Source organism: Carcharhinus amblyrhynchos, chromosome 9 (assembly GCF_965287045.1).
Source record: "Carcharhinus amblyrhynchos chromosome 9, sCarAmb.v2.hapA, whole genome shotgun sequence".
Lineage (NCBI taxonomy): Eukaryota > Metazoa > Chordata > Chondrichthyes > Carcharhiniformes > Carcharhinidae > Carcharhinus > Carcharhinus amblyrhynchos.
The window spans coordinates 81,797,494-81,809,842 of NC_137332.1; the positions used below are offsets into that span (position 1 = coordinate 81,797,494).

Sequence of the window (12,349 nt, forward strand, 5' to 3'; positions counted from 1 at the left end):
ACTATTCTTGGGCAGCTAGGGATGGGCAATAAATACTAGCCAGCCAGCAACGCCCATGTCCCATGAATGAATAAAAAAAAGCTAAGGCCCATTTCCCACCCAGCCTCAATTTTCATGCTCTTAGGAGGATTAGGCATGTGGAGTGGGTGGCTGGGGGCGGAGGCAGGGAAACCCAGAAAGTAGCCTGGTGCAGGATTGTGAGGGGGTGGGGTGGACCACCTCCGTCAAAGGCCTCCTTTCAACATGACCATGGTCTGCTCCGCAGTGCTCCCACCCCAACCCCACTCTCTCCACACCAACTGACCAATCCATTGATATTGATATCTTTCTGTGGCCCACAGCTTTCATCTTCATTATCAACCTAATGGCTGACTTTTCTATCCACAAACTCAATGATGCAAAACTAAAACATTGAAATGTATGTTATATATATATATATAGCAAAAAAAGGCAAGAGAGTTGCGAAACCCCACAGGGAATCGCCTTCCAGTCAGGAACCTTTACTTCCTATCACTGAGCCAGTATTGGATCCAGTGTGCCCTTTTTGCCCAAGATCTCATGGGCTCTTACCTTCTTGACTATTCTATCATTGGCACCTTATCAAAAGCCTTGTTAATATCCATCATTCAAAAGGTTGCCTCTGGCACAATGAGCCAATAGCATAAAATCCACAATGGGTGTAATTTTACAGCCATCTCAGCATTAGGGCAGGTTGGGCAAATGAGGCAGGGCCATTTCAAAAGCTCCATTGACTTTGACAGGAATGGAAAATCTGGCTGGTGGGAGGGACTGTAAAACTCTGACCAATGATTCCGTAGCCAGTCCAGCTGGAGAGGCTGGGTGGGTTCTCTTTGGCATATTTTAGTGATCTCTCAAAATACTGGTCTTTGTGTGACTATCATTTGTCATGACAGGGCTACATTGTGAAGGCTTTAATAGGTACTTACTGTCCAGTTTCTGATGTAACACTGTATGACAATTCTATGAAATATTTGGTTACGTGATAACAGCATGCGATTCATCACATGAGTGCCAGTGTCAGGAATTAAGTAGGGAAGAGACAGAGAGTATGAGACAGAGATAGAGGAGGGATTAATATAAAGAGGGTAAGACAGAGAGAGGCAGACAGACAGAAAGAGTCATAGGAATAGAGCAGGAGGTAACCTCAAACAGGGGCTAATCATTAACATCAGTAGTTGTGGGGGGAGGGGTTACTGAATGACAATGTGAGGGAGCTGGATTAACATCAGTAGAGACACAGTCAGTAACACAGGGAGCCGGGGGAGAGGGGTTACTGAGTGAGTGTGAGGGAGCTGTATTAACACCAATAGAGACACAGTCAGTAACACAGGGAGCTGGGGGAGAGGGGTTATTGAGTGACAGTGTGAGGAAGCTGGATTTAACATCAGTAGAGACACAGTCAGTAACGCAGGGTGTTGGGGGAGAGGGGTTACTGAGTGACAGTGTGAGGGAGCTGGATTTAACATCAGTAGAGACACAGTCAGTAACGCAGGGAGCTGGGGGAGAGGGGTTATTGAGTGACAGTGTGAGGGAGCTGGATTTAACATCAGTAGAGACACAGTCAGTAACACACGGAGCTGGGGGAGGGGGTTACTGAGTGACAGTGTGAGGGAGCTGGATTTAACATCAGTAGAGACACAGTCAGTAACACATGGAGCTGGGGGAGGGGGTTACTGAGTGACAGTGTGAGGGAGTGGATTAATATCAATAGAGACACAGTTAAGAATACAGAGAGCTGGGGGAGGGGGTTACTGAGTGACAGTGTGAGGGAGCTGGATTAATATCAATAGAGACACAGTTAAGAATACAGGGAGCTGGGGGAGAGGGGTTACTGAGTGACAGTGTGAGGGAGCTGGGTTAACATCAGTAGAGATACAGTCAGTTACACAGGGTGTTGGGGGAGAGGAGTTACTGAGTGACAGTGTGAGGGAGCTGGATTAACATCAATAGAGACACAGTTAAGGACACAGAGTGCTGGGGAGGGGTGGGTTACTGAGTGATTGAGTGGGGGAACTGAATTGCCTTCACTAGAGATACAGTCAGTAACACAGAGTGCTGGTGGGAGATGTTACTGAGTGACAGTGTGAGGGAGCTGGATTAATATGAATCAAGACACAGTCAGTAACACAGAGTGCTAGGGAGAGGGGTTACTGAGTGATTACGTGGAGGAGCTGGACTAACATCAATAGAGTTAAAGTCAGTAACACAGGGTGCTGGGGTGAGGCATTATTGAGTGACAGTGTGAGGGAGCTGCATTAACATCAGTAGAGCTACAGTAACGAATACAAGGAGCTGGGGAAAGGGGTTACTGAGTGACAGTGTGAGGGAGCTGCATTAACATGAATAGAGACACAGTCAATAACAGAGTATTGGTGAGAGAGGTTACTGAGTGATAGTGTGAGGGTGCTGGATTAACATTGGTAGATGAATGGTCAGTGATACGGAGCACTGGGTTAGAGGGGTTGCTCAGTAACAGTGTGAGGGAGCCGAATAAACAAGTTAAGCACACCTAGAGATATTCTCCATCTTCATCACTGCCAGAAGTGGAGTACAGAAATGAGTAGAGAGGTTCATAAAGTTCACCTTCCACAAGTCGGATATTGGAATACTAATGGAGTTGACTATTTCTTTGTAACCTATCTCTACCAAGAAAGGAAAAGTTTGCGGTAAAGCCCCAGGGTTGGGGAGGTTTGGGAACCATTGGTCAAAGATCATATTTCCTCCCAAGCAATTGCATCACACCATTCCTCGAGTTACTCATGTACTGTAACCACACTGTCCCCTCGATATCGGATTCAGCTTACAATCATGCAAATCTAATGGGCAGGAACAGAGTAGTTGAGCCGTTGAAGTGCAGAGGCTGGCACTGGACTGGGGTCAGCACAGTAAGAAGTCTCACAACACCAGCTTAAAGTCCAACGGGTTTATTTGATAGCACAAGCTTTCTGACTGCTGTTCCTTCATCAGATCCATTAAAGTCTGTCCAACACTCATGACAGAAAGCCCATCTCTAAAGGTTGTATCGTGTGAAATATCCTCTACAAATGTTGTCTGAATAATGTTATCCCCAGGGGTCCTGAGCAGGAGAGGTGGGATTCCCTGTTTGATTTGCCTGGCTGTTAGTGCAGATTGTTGTCTCTCCATGCCTCTCTCTACTCCTGCACTGTCCTACAACCAAGATCTATGTATCCACCTAGTACCAACCTCTGAGCATCCCTGATTTCAATCGTTTTACCCTTGGTGACCATGCCTTCAACTGCCTTGGGCCTAAGCTCTGGAGTTCTCTCCCTAAACCCCTTTGCCTCTCTACCTCATTTTCTCTTCCTTTCAGCATTTTACCTGATAGTATTGAATCTTATTTACCTGCTTCCAGTGTGCCACACTCCTGGAACCCGCCTTGGGAATATGTTACTAGGTGAAAGGTGCTATGAAAATTGAAGTTGTTGTTGGCTGAATTTTGTTAGCCCTCACTGCTTCAACCAGAGACTCAGACAAGCCCTTCTGATTTGCATACGTCCATGAGCCACGCCTCCTCTCCGCCGACCATGTGGCAGCCACGGTACAATCTGATTGGTTGGAGGTGTTAAGGGTGAATTATAGTCAACTTTCCTTGCAGGAGAGTGAGAAGATCCCATTTCACTTTAATCTATTGTCAATCCTCGTGCAGGAGAAAGATACAGCCAGCAAGGGTGAAATATATGATGATTCACATCGATGGCAGTAAGGGATATGGGGGGGAAAATGGGAATATGGCATTGAGATAGTGGATCAGCCACGATCGGATTGAGTGGAGGGGCAGACTGGAAGGGTCGAATGGCCTCGTCCTAATTTCTACGTTTTCTAGTTTCCATATTTCTATAACCATGGCAGCAATATTCAGCGAAGGCCTCAAGTTTGTTAATCTCCGTCCTTCTCCCCTCAGTCTTGTGAAATGAATAAATATCGAGAGAGAAAGAGAGAGAGAGAGGGAGGGCAAGGATAAAACATTCATCAACATCTCCCGGCAAGTGGAGAATTTGATTTCCTCGGACATCTCAAGGCAGGAGCAGCGGCCAGCACTAACCTGCAGCGATGAGGAGACTCTAACCCAGCGGTCATGTTGTGTATGTGTTAGTACGGGCCTGGCCTGCTCTCTCAGTCTGCTGTCACACCCGCTGAGGGGCGGGATGCCTGATCTGAGAAATCAAGTTGGATTGCTGTCCTCTCCGGAACCAAGGCTCTGGCTGTCTCTGTCGTATCAATTTTCCCCAGCACCACACAGCTTGTCGTTGTGAATTTAACAAGACCACCCAGCACAGACAGTCCAAGGAGAGGGTGGGGGGGGGGGGGGGGGGGGGAACAAGGGGTGGGGGGAGGGTGGTGGAGGTGGGGAGGGGGAGATGGCCTGCGTGCTGCTTTTGGCTGTGGTATTTATTCACAGTGCAGGCGAACGCTTGTGGAGAAGTGGGGAGGGGTGGGGGGGGAGAGTTTTGTGTGTGGTGTGGGGTGACGGGGGTAAGATGGAAGTTGTTTGGGGGGGTTGGCGGGGAGGGAGGGATTCGGCTCGCTAGCCGATTGAGACACAGAGACACAGAACGGAGGGCTCGACCTGTGCAGTAAACCAGGCGGCACCTGCCTCTGTCTCCGCTCAGCCTGCCTCCTCCGCCACCACCACTCCCGGCACCCATGCGCCGATGCTGACTGCATCTGACAGGTGGGACACGTCAGCTGCCTCGCTTCATCTCCCTGCTCACCTCCCTTACCATCACCTCTCTGACCTCCCCAACTCCCCCGCACGGCAGCTGGGCCGCTGGCGAGGTCGCTCTGGCCGCCGGGACCAACCGTCCGACTGAGCTGATCTCGGAGATGTGACAAGCGGGACCTCCGCAAGGTACAGTCTCTGCCTCTAGCCTGGAATTAATGAGAGGCAAGTGAGGGAGACAGAGAGAGACAGAGACAGCAGTAAATAATACACTGGATAGAGGACTTTAAAACTATGAAAGGGTTTGATAGAGCGGATATGGAGAAGATATTTTTGCTTGTAGGAGTGTCCCAAAATTCAAACAGTCAGAATAAATCTGCTTGGGAATTGAGAAGAGACTATTTTACCCAGCGAGAGGTAGAACGTGAACCTCAGTGCCACACGCAGTGACTTACTTTTTAAGTGGCCGTTGCTGGCTGGTCCGGCATTTATTGCCCATCCCTAACTGTCTTTGAGAAGCTGGTGTGAGCTGTCTTCTTGGATCACTGCAGTCCCTGTGGTGTAGGTACACCCACAGTGCTGTTAGGGAGGGAGTTCCAGGATTTTGACCCAGTGACAGTGAAGGAACGGTGATATATTTCCAAGGTCGATGTCAGGTGATCCATTCCGTTTCATTGACTTTGTAGCAGTTTGATATCGTTGAGTGACTCACTCAGTCGTTGAGAGGGCAGTTAAGAGTCAACCACATTGCTGTGGGTCTCGGGTCACATGTAGGCCAGGCCAGGTAAGGACAGCAGATTTCCTTCCCTCAAGGACATTAGTGACCCAGGTGGGTTTGTTCTTATAACAATTGACCATTTCTGAAAATCATTTTTAATTCCAGGTTGATTACAATGAATTGAGTTTAAATTCCACCAGTTGCCATGGTGAGATTTGAACCCGTTTCCCTTTGTATTACTGCTCCATTGATATCACCACTTGGATGTGTTTCAAAGGAAGCTCGTGAGGGAGAAAGGAAGAGAAAGATATTGAAAGATGAAAGGGCTGGGAAGAAGCTTGTGTGGAGCATGGCCAGTTGGGCTGAATGGCCTCTCTTACTTACTGTAAATTGTCAGTAATTCCAGACAGAAGGAGATAGCTTACTTACATTCAGGGCCTGTGGACTGTAAATCCTGCCAGCTCCCAGACCGTCACTGTATCCGCCTGTCTGGTTGATGACGTGGCGCAGCGAGTCCACCTGGAAGAGAGACAAGAGGCCTGAGTCACGCCGTTTGACCAGACTCCAATTCCTGGCACAACAGCAGATAGTGTCCATCCTTACTCTGCAAGGGCAGGGGGTGGGGAGGAGGTGGGGGAACTGGCACTGCAGGGAGTGTTTTGTGGGCACTTCCCTCTGAAGCCTTCAACAGTGGGCGACACAGTGGCACAGTGGTTAGCACTGTTGCTTCACAGTTCCAGGGACTCCAGTTCAATTCCCGGCTTGGGTCACTGTCTGTGTGGAGTCTGCACGTTCTCCCTCTGTCTGAACAAAGAACAGTACAGCACAGGAACAGGCCCTTCGGCCCTCCAAGCCTACACCGATCATGTGTTCCTAACTAGACCACCCGTTTGTATCCCTCTATACCCTGTGGGGGTTTCCTCCGGGTGCTCCGGTTTCCTCCTGTAATGTAAAAGGCATGCTGGTTAGGTGCATTAGCCATGCTAAATTCTCCCTCAGTGCACCCGAACAGATGCCAGAACGTGGTGACAAAGGGATTTCCACAGTGACTTCATTGCAGTGTTAATATAAGCCTACTTGTGACACTAATAAATAAACTTAAACAACAGGTTATGAAATGGTATCTGTTGTGGCATTGTCAAGAGGTTTCAGCCTTTGTTAGGAACAGAAGATATTTACTGATAAGAGAAACTAGATACACAAGTTACAGCTCTAGGCTACTCTGGAGTCGGGTTCCAGTCTTTGTGATGTTAACTATATGACTGCTAAATGTATTCTGCACGAGAGAGGACTCAATCCTCTGGGGTGATTGTTCACTCTCAGTCCTATTGGTCACTCAAATCAGGTGACCCACTTCTACTAAGTAGCGTGTACATGATATCTGTCTCTTTAAGACAGTGCACTTCTACTGTGCTATCTTAAAGAGACAGATACCATGAACATGTTAGCATCCTGTGGATGGACTGTCCTGCCCACACCCACTCCGTGCCCCTAAATCTGGGTACTGCAAATGCAATGGGCCCTGACAATATTCCAGCAATGGTGCTGAAGACACATGCTCCAGAACTTGCTATGCTTCTAGCCAAGTTGATGCAGAACAGCTATTACATTGGCATCTACCCAGAAATATGGAAGATTGCCCTGCTGTGTCCTATACACTAAAAAAAGGCAAATGCAACCCAGCCAATTACCACCCCATCGAGCTACTCTCAATCATAAATAAAATGATATAAGGAGTACTCAGCAATAACCAGCTGACTGAGACTCTGTTTAGATTCAACTAGGGTCACTCAGCTCCTGACCTCAATACAGCCTTGGTTCAAACATGGACAAAAGAGCTGAACTCCAGAGGCAAGGTGAGAGTGACTGCCCTTGACAACAAGGCAGCATTTGAGTGTGGCATCAAGGAGCTCGAGCAAAACTGGAGTCAATGGGAATCGGGGGGGAAACTCTCCGCTGGTTGGTGTCATATCCAGCACAAAGGAAGATGATTGTGACGGTTGGAGATCATTCATCTCAGCGCCAGGACATCATTGCAGCAGTTCTTAGGATAGTGTCCTAGACTCAACCAGCTTCAGCTGCTTCATGAATCTATCAAAAGGTCAGAAATGGAAATGTTTGCTGATGTCTGCACACTATTCAGCACTATTCACAACTCCTCAGATACTGAAGCAGTCAATGTTCAAATGCAGCAAGACTCGGACAATATCCAGGTTTGCATGTTATTTTACTTTCAAATGGCAAGTAATATTCACCCCACACAAGTGCTCGGCAATGACCACCTCCAACAAGAGAGGATCTGACCATCACCCCATGGCATTCAATGGCATTACCATCACTGAGTCCCCCACTATCAACATCCTGGAGGTTATCATTGACCAGAAACTGAACTGAACCACTCATATAAAAGCTGTGACTACCAGAGCAAGTCACCTCCTGACTTCCCAAAGCTTGTCCACCATCTACAAGACACAAGTCTGGAGTGTAATGGAATACTCTCCACTTGCCTGGAAGAGTGCAGCTCCAGCAACACTTAAGAAGCCCAACACCTTCCAGGACGAAGCAGCCCACTTAATTGCTACCCCTTCCACAAACATTCAATTCCTCCATCACTGGCGAACGATGGGTACCATTTACAAGATGCACTGCAGCAATTCACCAAGGTTCCTTAGTTAGCACCTTCCAAACCCACGGCCACTACCATCTAGATGGACAAGATGCAGCAGGTACCTGGGACCACCACAACCTGAAAGTTCCCCTGAATTGGAAATATATCATTGTTCCTTCACTGTCGCTGGGTCAAAATCTTGGAACTCCCTCCCTAACAGCACTGTGGGTGTACCTACACCACATGATTGTAACAGTTCAAGAAGACAGCTCACCAACATCTTCTGAAGCGTAATTAGGGACAGGCAATAAATGCTGGCCTGGCCAACGATACCCTAATCCCATAAAGAAAGATCCCCACACCGCCACATTTCCTGGAGGAATGTTCTGGACAGCACAATACTGAGGCTGAGCATCAGAGCCCTGCTCTCCACCAACTCAGCTAGCGACAGATTCAAGATTGGCTTCTATGGCCTCTCTCTGGGCTCAGGAAGGGAGCAATAATCAACCATTGTGCCCCACTCCCCTGTTCCATACCCTCCTGGAGAGCCTGAACCAGAGGCAAAAATCCTGCTGGTATGGAAAATCTGAAAAATGCAGCTGGTGGAACATTCTGGAGAGACCAAGGCTGCGAACTTTGATGATCTGTTCTATTCAGTCACGTGGCCCTGAGCTCCTGGTTAGCTTTCCACTTTAAATCACCATTCTTCTTGCACTCTGACCTCTATGCCCTCACCGACCTACATTAGGACCCAATGAGTGTTTGTCTCCAGGATTTATTCAGAGGTCATGCTAACCAATAGTGGATCGCCCCAGGAGTGTGAACTTTCACCTTTGCGTTTTACCCTCTGTTTGAATGATTGTCAGAGTATAACAGCATGAGGATCCTGAAATATGCTAATAATTCAGTACATTTGGGCAGCACAGTGGCACAGTCGTTAGCATTGCTGACCACAGCGCCAGGGACCCAGCTTGGGTCACTGTCTGTGTGGAGTTTGCACATTCTCCCTGTATCTGCGTGGGTTTCCTCCGGGTGCTCCGGCTTCCTCCCACAGTGTAAAGATGTGCTGGTTAGGTTGATTGGCTATGCTAAATTCTCCCTTGGAGTCAGGGGGATTAGCAGGGTAAATACTTGCAATTACAGGGATAGCGCATGGGTGGCATTGTAGTAGGTGCTGAGTGGCCTCCTTCTGCACTGTAGGGATTCTATGGAATTCTGTCCCGATCGCATAAGGAATAGTGAAGTAAACTATCAGAGAAGTTTATAAAATGTTCTTTTTCTTTATTCGTTCGCTGGGTGTGGGTGTCGCTGGCTGGGCATGCATTTGTGGTCCATCCCTATTTGCGCTGAGAAGGTGATGGAATGTGCAAGACAATTCTTCAACCGAACTAAAACAAGATGAAAAGAACCAGTTATAGATCTTTAGGAAAAAGCCAGTTGGTTACTCTTGTTTCTGTGAAGATTCATGATGTGGATATTAAAATATTTACTAACTACAGGTATTTAGGTATCGAAGTAGATGATCAGTTGATTTGCAGGGTCTTGTGCACAGTTGCGGTGGGGACATGATTAAACTACCTCAGAAAATTCGAATCCTTCTTTGTCGATGCTGCAATCATAAAGGTCTGCCGTACAGCTGTAGTTGACAGTGCGATTCCCTTGGATGTCTCGCCCAGTATTGTTGCTTTGTGGAAGCGGACTCTTTAAGGATGCAGAGATTATTGAACCAGGCAGGAAGGGTATTTGATGAGCAGATCTCTCTTGACGAAAGCCACTCGCAAAGAATTTTGACGAAAGTTCAGTGTCACGAACAATGAGAATCACCCCCTTGTCTCAGTATTACTGCTGGCTGTGTACAGGGAAAAAGCGACAACCCCTCGCACACAGGGCAAATCAATTCCTGAACTTGTTTGTGTCCTTCTCTATAAGAACGTTTAACTGGAGTTTGATGTATGGAAGAGGATATGTACTTAGGGCAGGACTCGCTGGCCGATTATTTCAATGGATATTCAATCCAAGTTGGAGTTCTGTGACAGGATAATTTTATATTATTGCGTTATTAATTTATATATAGATTTTAACTAATGTACCTGAAACAAATTTGCCGATGAATAATAATAAAGTGAATTGTGAAATTGAATAACAATCCATTTCCAAAGCTGTGAAGCCCTTTCGGACACCCTGGATTCATGAAAGATGCTGGATGGAATTTTCCTATCCTGCCTGCCGCGGGAATCATACAGGATATCTGGCAGACCATTTAAAGTTCTGTTGACCTCAGGCAGCTATTTCCAGTCTTGGGGCACACGTGGCCGGAAAATCCCGCCCTGTGTATAACTGAGTCTTTGGGTGGAATTTTCTACCCCCACTACCCCCCAGCCATGGTCCGTCATCTCCGCCGTCAGGATCTTCCAGTCTAGCCGATCTCTATAGTTTTGTGTGGCCTGGAAAATCCCACTCTTTCTTTTTCATTGTTCTAATGAAACCCAACATGACCTCAGGCAAAAGTGCCTCACCTTGCTACTCTGTGGCCCTCTAGTGACTTTAATAACTGTGGACCCCGACTACAGTACCCGCTTTCTGTTTTGCAGAGAGGGTTGACAAAATCTGACCGATGGGCGAGCTGGCGTTTCTGGTTCTTGGACAGCACAGTGGCACAGTGATTAACACTGCTGTCTCACACCACCAAGGACCCAGATTCGATTCCTGGCTTGGGTGACTGTGTGGAGTTTGCAGATTCTCCCCAGGTACCCCGGTTTCCTCCCACATCCAAAGATGTGCAGGTTAGATGGATTGGCCATGTTAAATCGCCCCTTAGTGTCGGGGGCAGAAGCTAGGGTAAATGCATGGGGTTATGAGGGTGGAGTCCGGGTGGGATTGTGGTCGGTGCAGACTCGATGGGCCGAATGGCCTCCTTCTGCACTGTAGGTATTATATGATTCTAGGGGCTGATTGATGCCTCAGATGAGAACTCGAGCAGGGAGTCTATACACATGGGACAGAGCGTTCTGTGCACCCTGCTGCATGTTTTGCCGCAGAGGAGGCAGCTTGCCATTGGCTACCAGTGGGATCTTCTGGTCCAGTTGTTGTCAACACGGTTTCCTAATGAATGCATGCCTCACCCCCGAGAAATGCCTGGTCCCACCGGGAAACGCCTGGTCCCACTGGGAAATGCCTGGTCCCACCAGGAAATGCCTGGTCCCACCAGTGCAAATGGCTGGAAAATTCCAGCCATGTTGTCAAGCTCTGAACTTCTCCCAGAATCCTGTGTCGGTTTTAGCTCTTCATATCACTCACCCCTTTAGCTCTTCACATCCTCCCCTGTCTCAAATAGATAGAGCTTTTCTACAATAAAAATAAAACACTCTGGATGCTGGAAATCCAAACTAAAAGAGAAAGTGCTCGTTGGAAAGTTTATAGTTATTGGTAGAGCCATAGAAATATTAGCATACGCAGGGATATAGGCGTGCAGACTCACACTCACCCGAAAGTGACAACTCAGGTGGATAAGGGGGTTTCAAAAAAGCATATGGCTGGTCTTCATCGTTGATATAGGAATTGGAAAATCATGTTGCAGCTGTATAAGGCTGGTTAGGGCGCATTTGGAGCACTGTGTACAATTCTGGTCGCCACACTATCGGAAGGATGTTGATACATTGGGAAGAATTCAGATGAGATTTACCAGGACGTTGCCTGGTTTGGAGGACATGGACTATGAAGAAAGGTTGAACAAACTTGGATTGTTTTCATTGGAGCATCTGAGGACAGAGGGGGAGGGGTAGGCGGGGGGATATGATAGAGGTTTACAAGATTATGACAGTCTTGGATAGAGCGGATAGTCTCTTTTTCCCCAGGGTCAAAAGTTCAATCACATGGTGGCATCAGTTGAAAATGAGAGAGGGAAAGTTTATAAGAAATGTAAGGGGCAAGTTTTTTCACACAGAGGGTGGTGAATGCCTGAAATGGGGTGGGAAAAGATTCTGTTCAAGAGGCATCTGGATAAATACATGAATGATGTGGATATGCCGGCATTGGAGTGGGGTAAACACAATAAAAAGCCTGACAACACCAGGTTTAAGTCCAACCGATTTATTTGATAGTAAACTCGCAAGCTTTCGGGGTTAGTCCCTTCATCAGGTGACTAACCCCAAAAGCTAGTGAGTTTACTATCAAATAAATCAGTTGGACTTAAACCTGGTGTTGTCAGACTTTTTACTGTAAATACATGAATAGCAGGGAATAGATAGATATGGACCACAGAGAGGCAAGAAAATATTAGATCAGAGGGGCATCTATGTTGGCACAGACTTGGTGAGCCGAA

At 47.4% G+C, this 12,349-nt stretch overlaps 1 protein-coding gene across 4 annotated transcripts in view; it reads right to left on the minus strand.

Moving 5' to 3' along the window:
- The window catches only part of LOC145348423 (pre-B-cell leukemia transcription factor 1-like), a 337,479-nt gene that overhangs the window by 20,458 nt on the left and 304,672 nt on the right, over positions 1–12,349 (minus strand). For all 4 annotated transcript variants that reach the window (XM_080196641.1, XM_080196640.1, XM_080196637.1 and 1 more), the window contains one exon: positions 5,850–5,939. In XM_080196641.1, the coding sequence (XP_080052767.1) occupies positions 5,850–5,939 (90 nt within the window). The remainder of the gene's footprint in view (positions 1–5,849; positions 5,940–12,349) is intronic.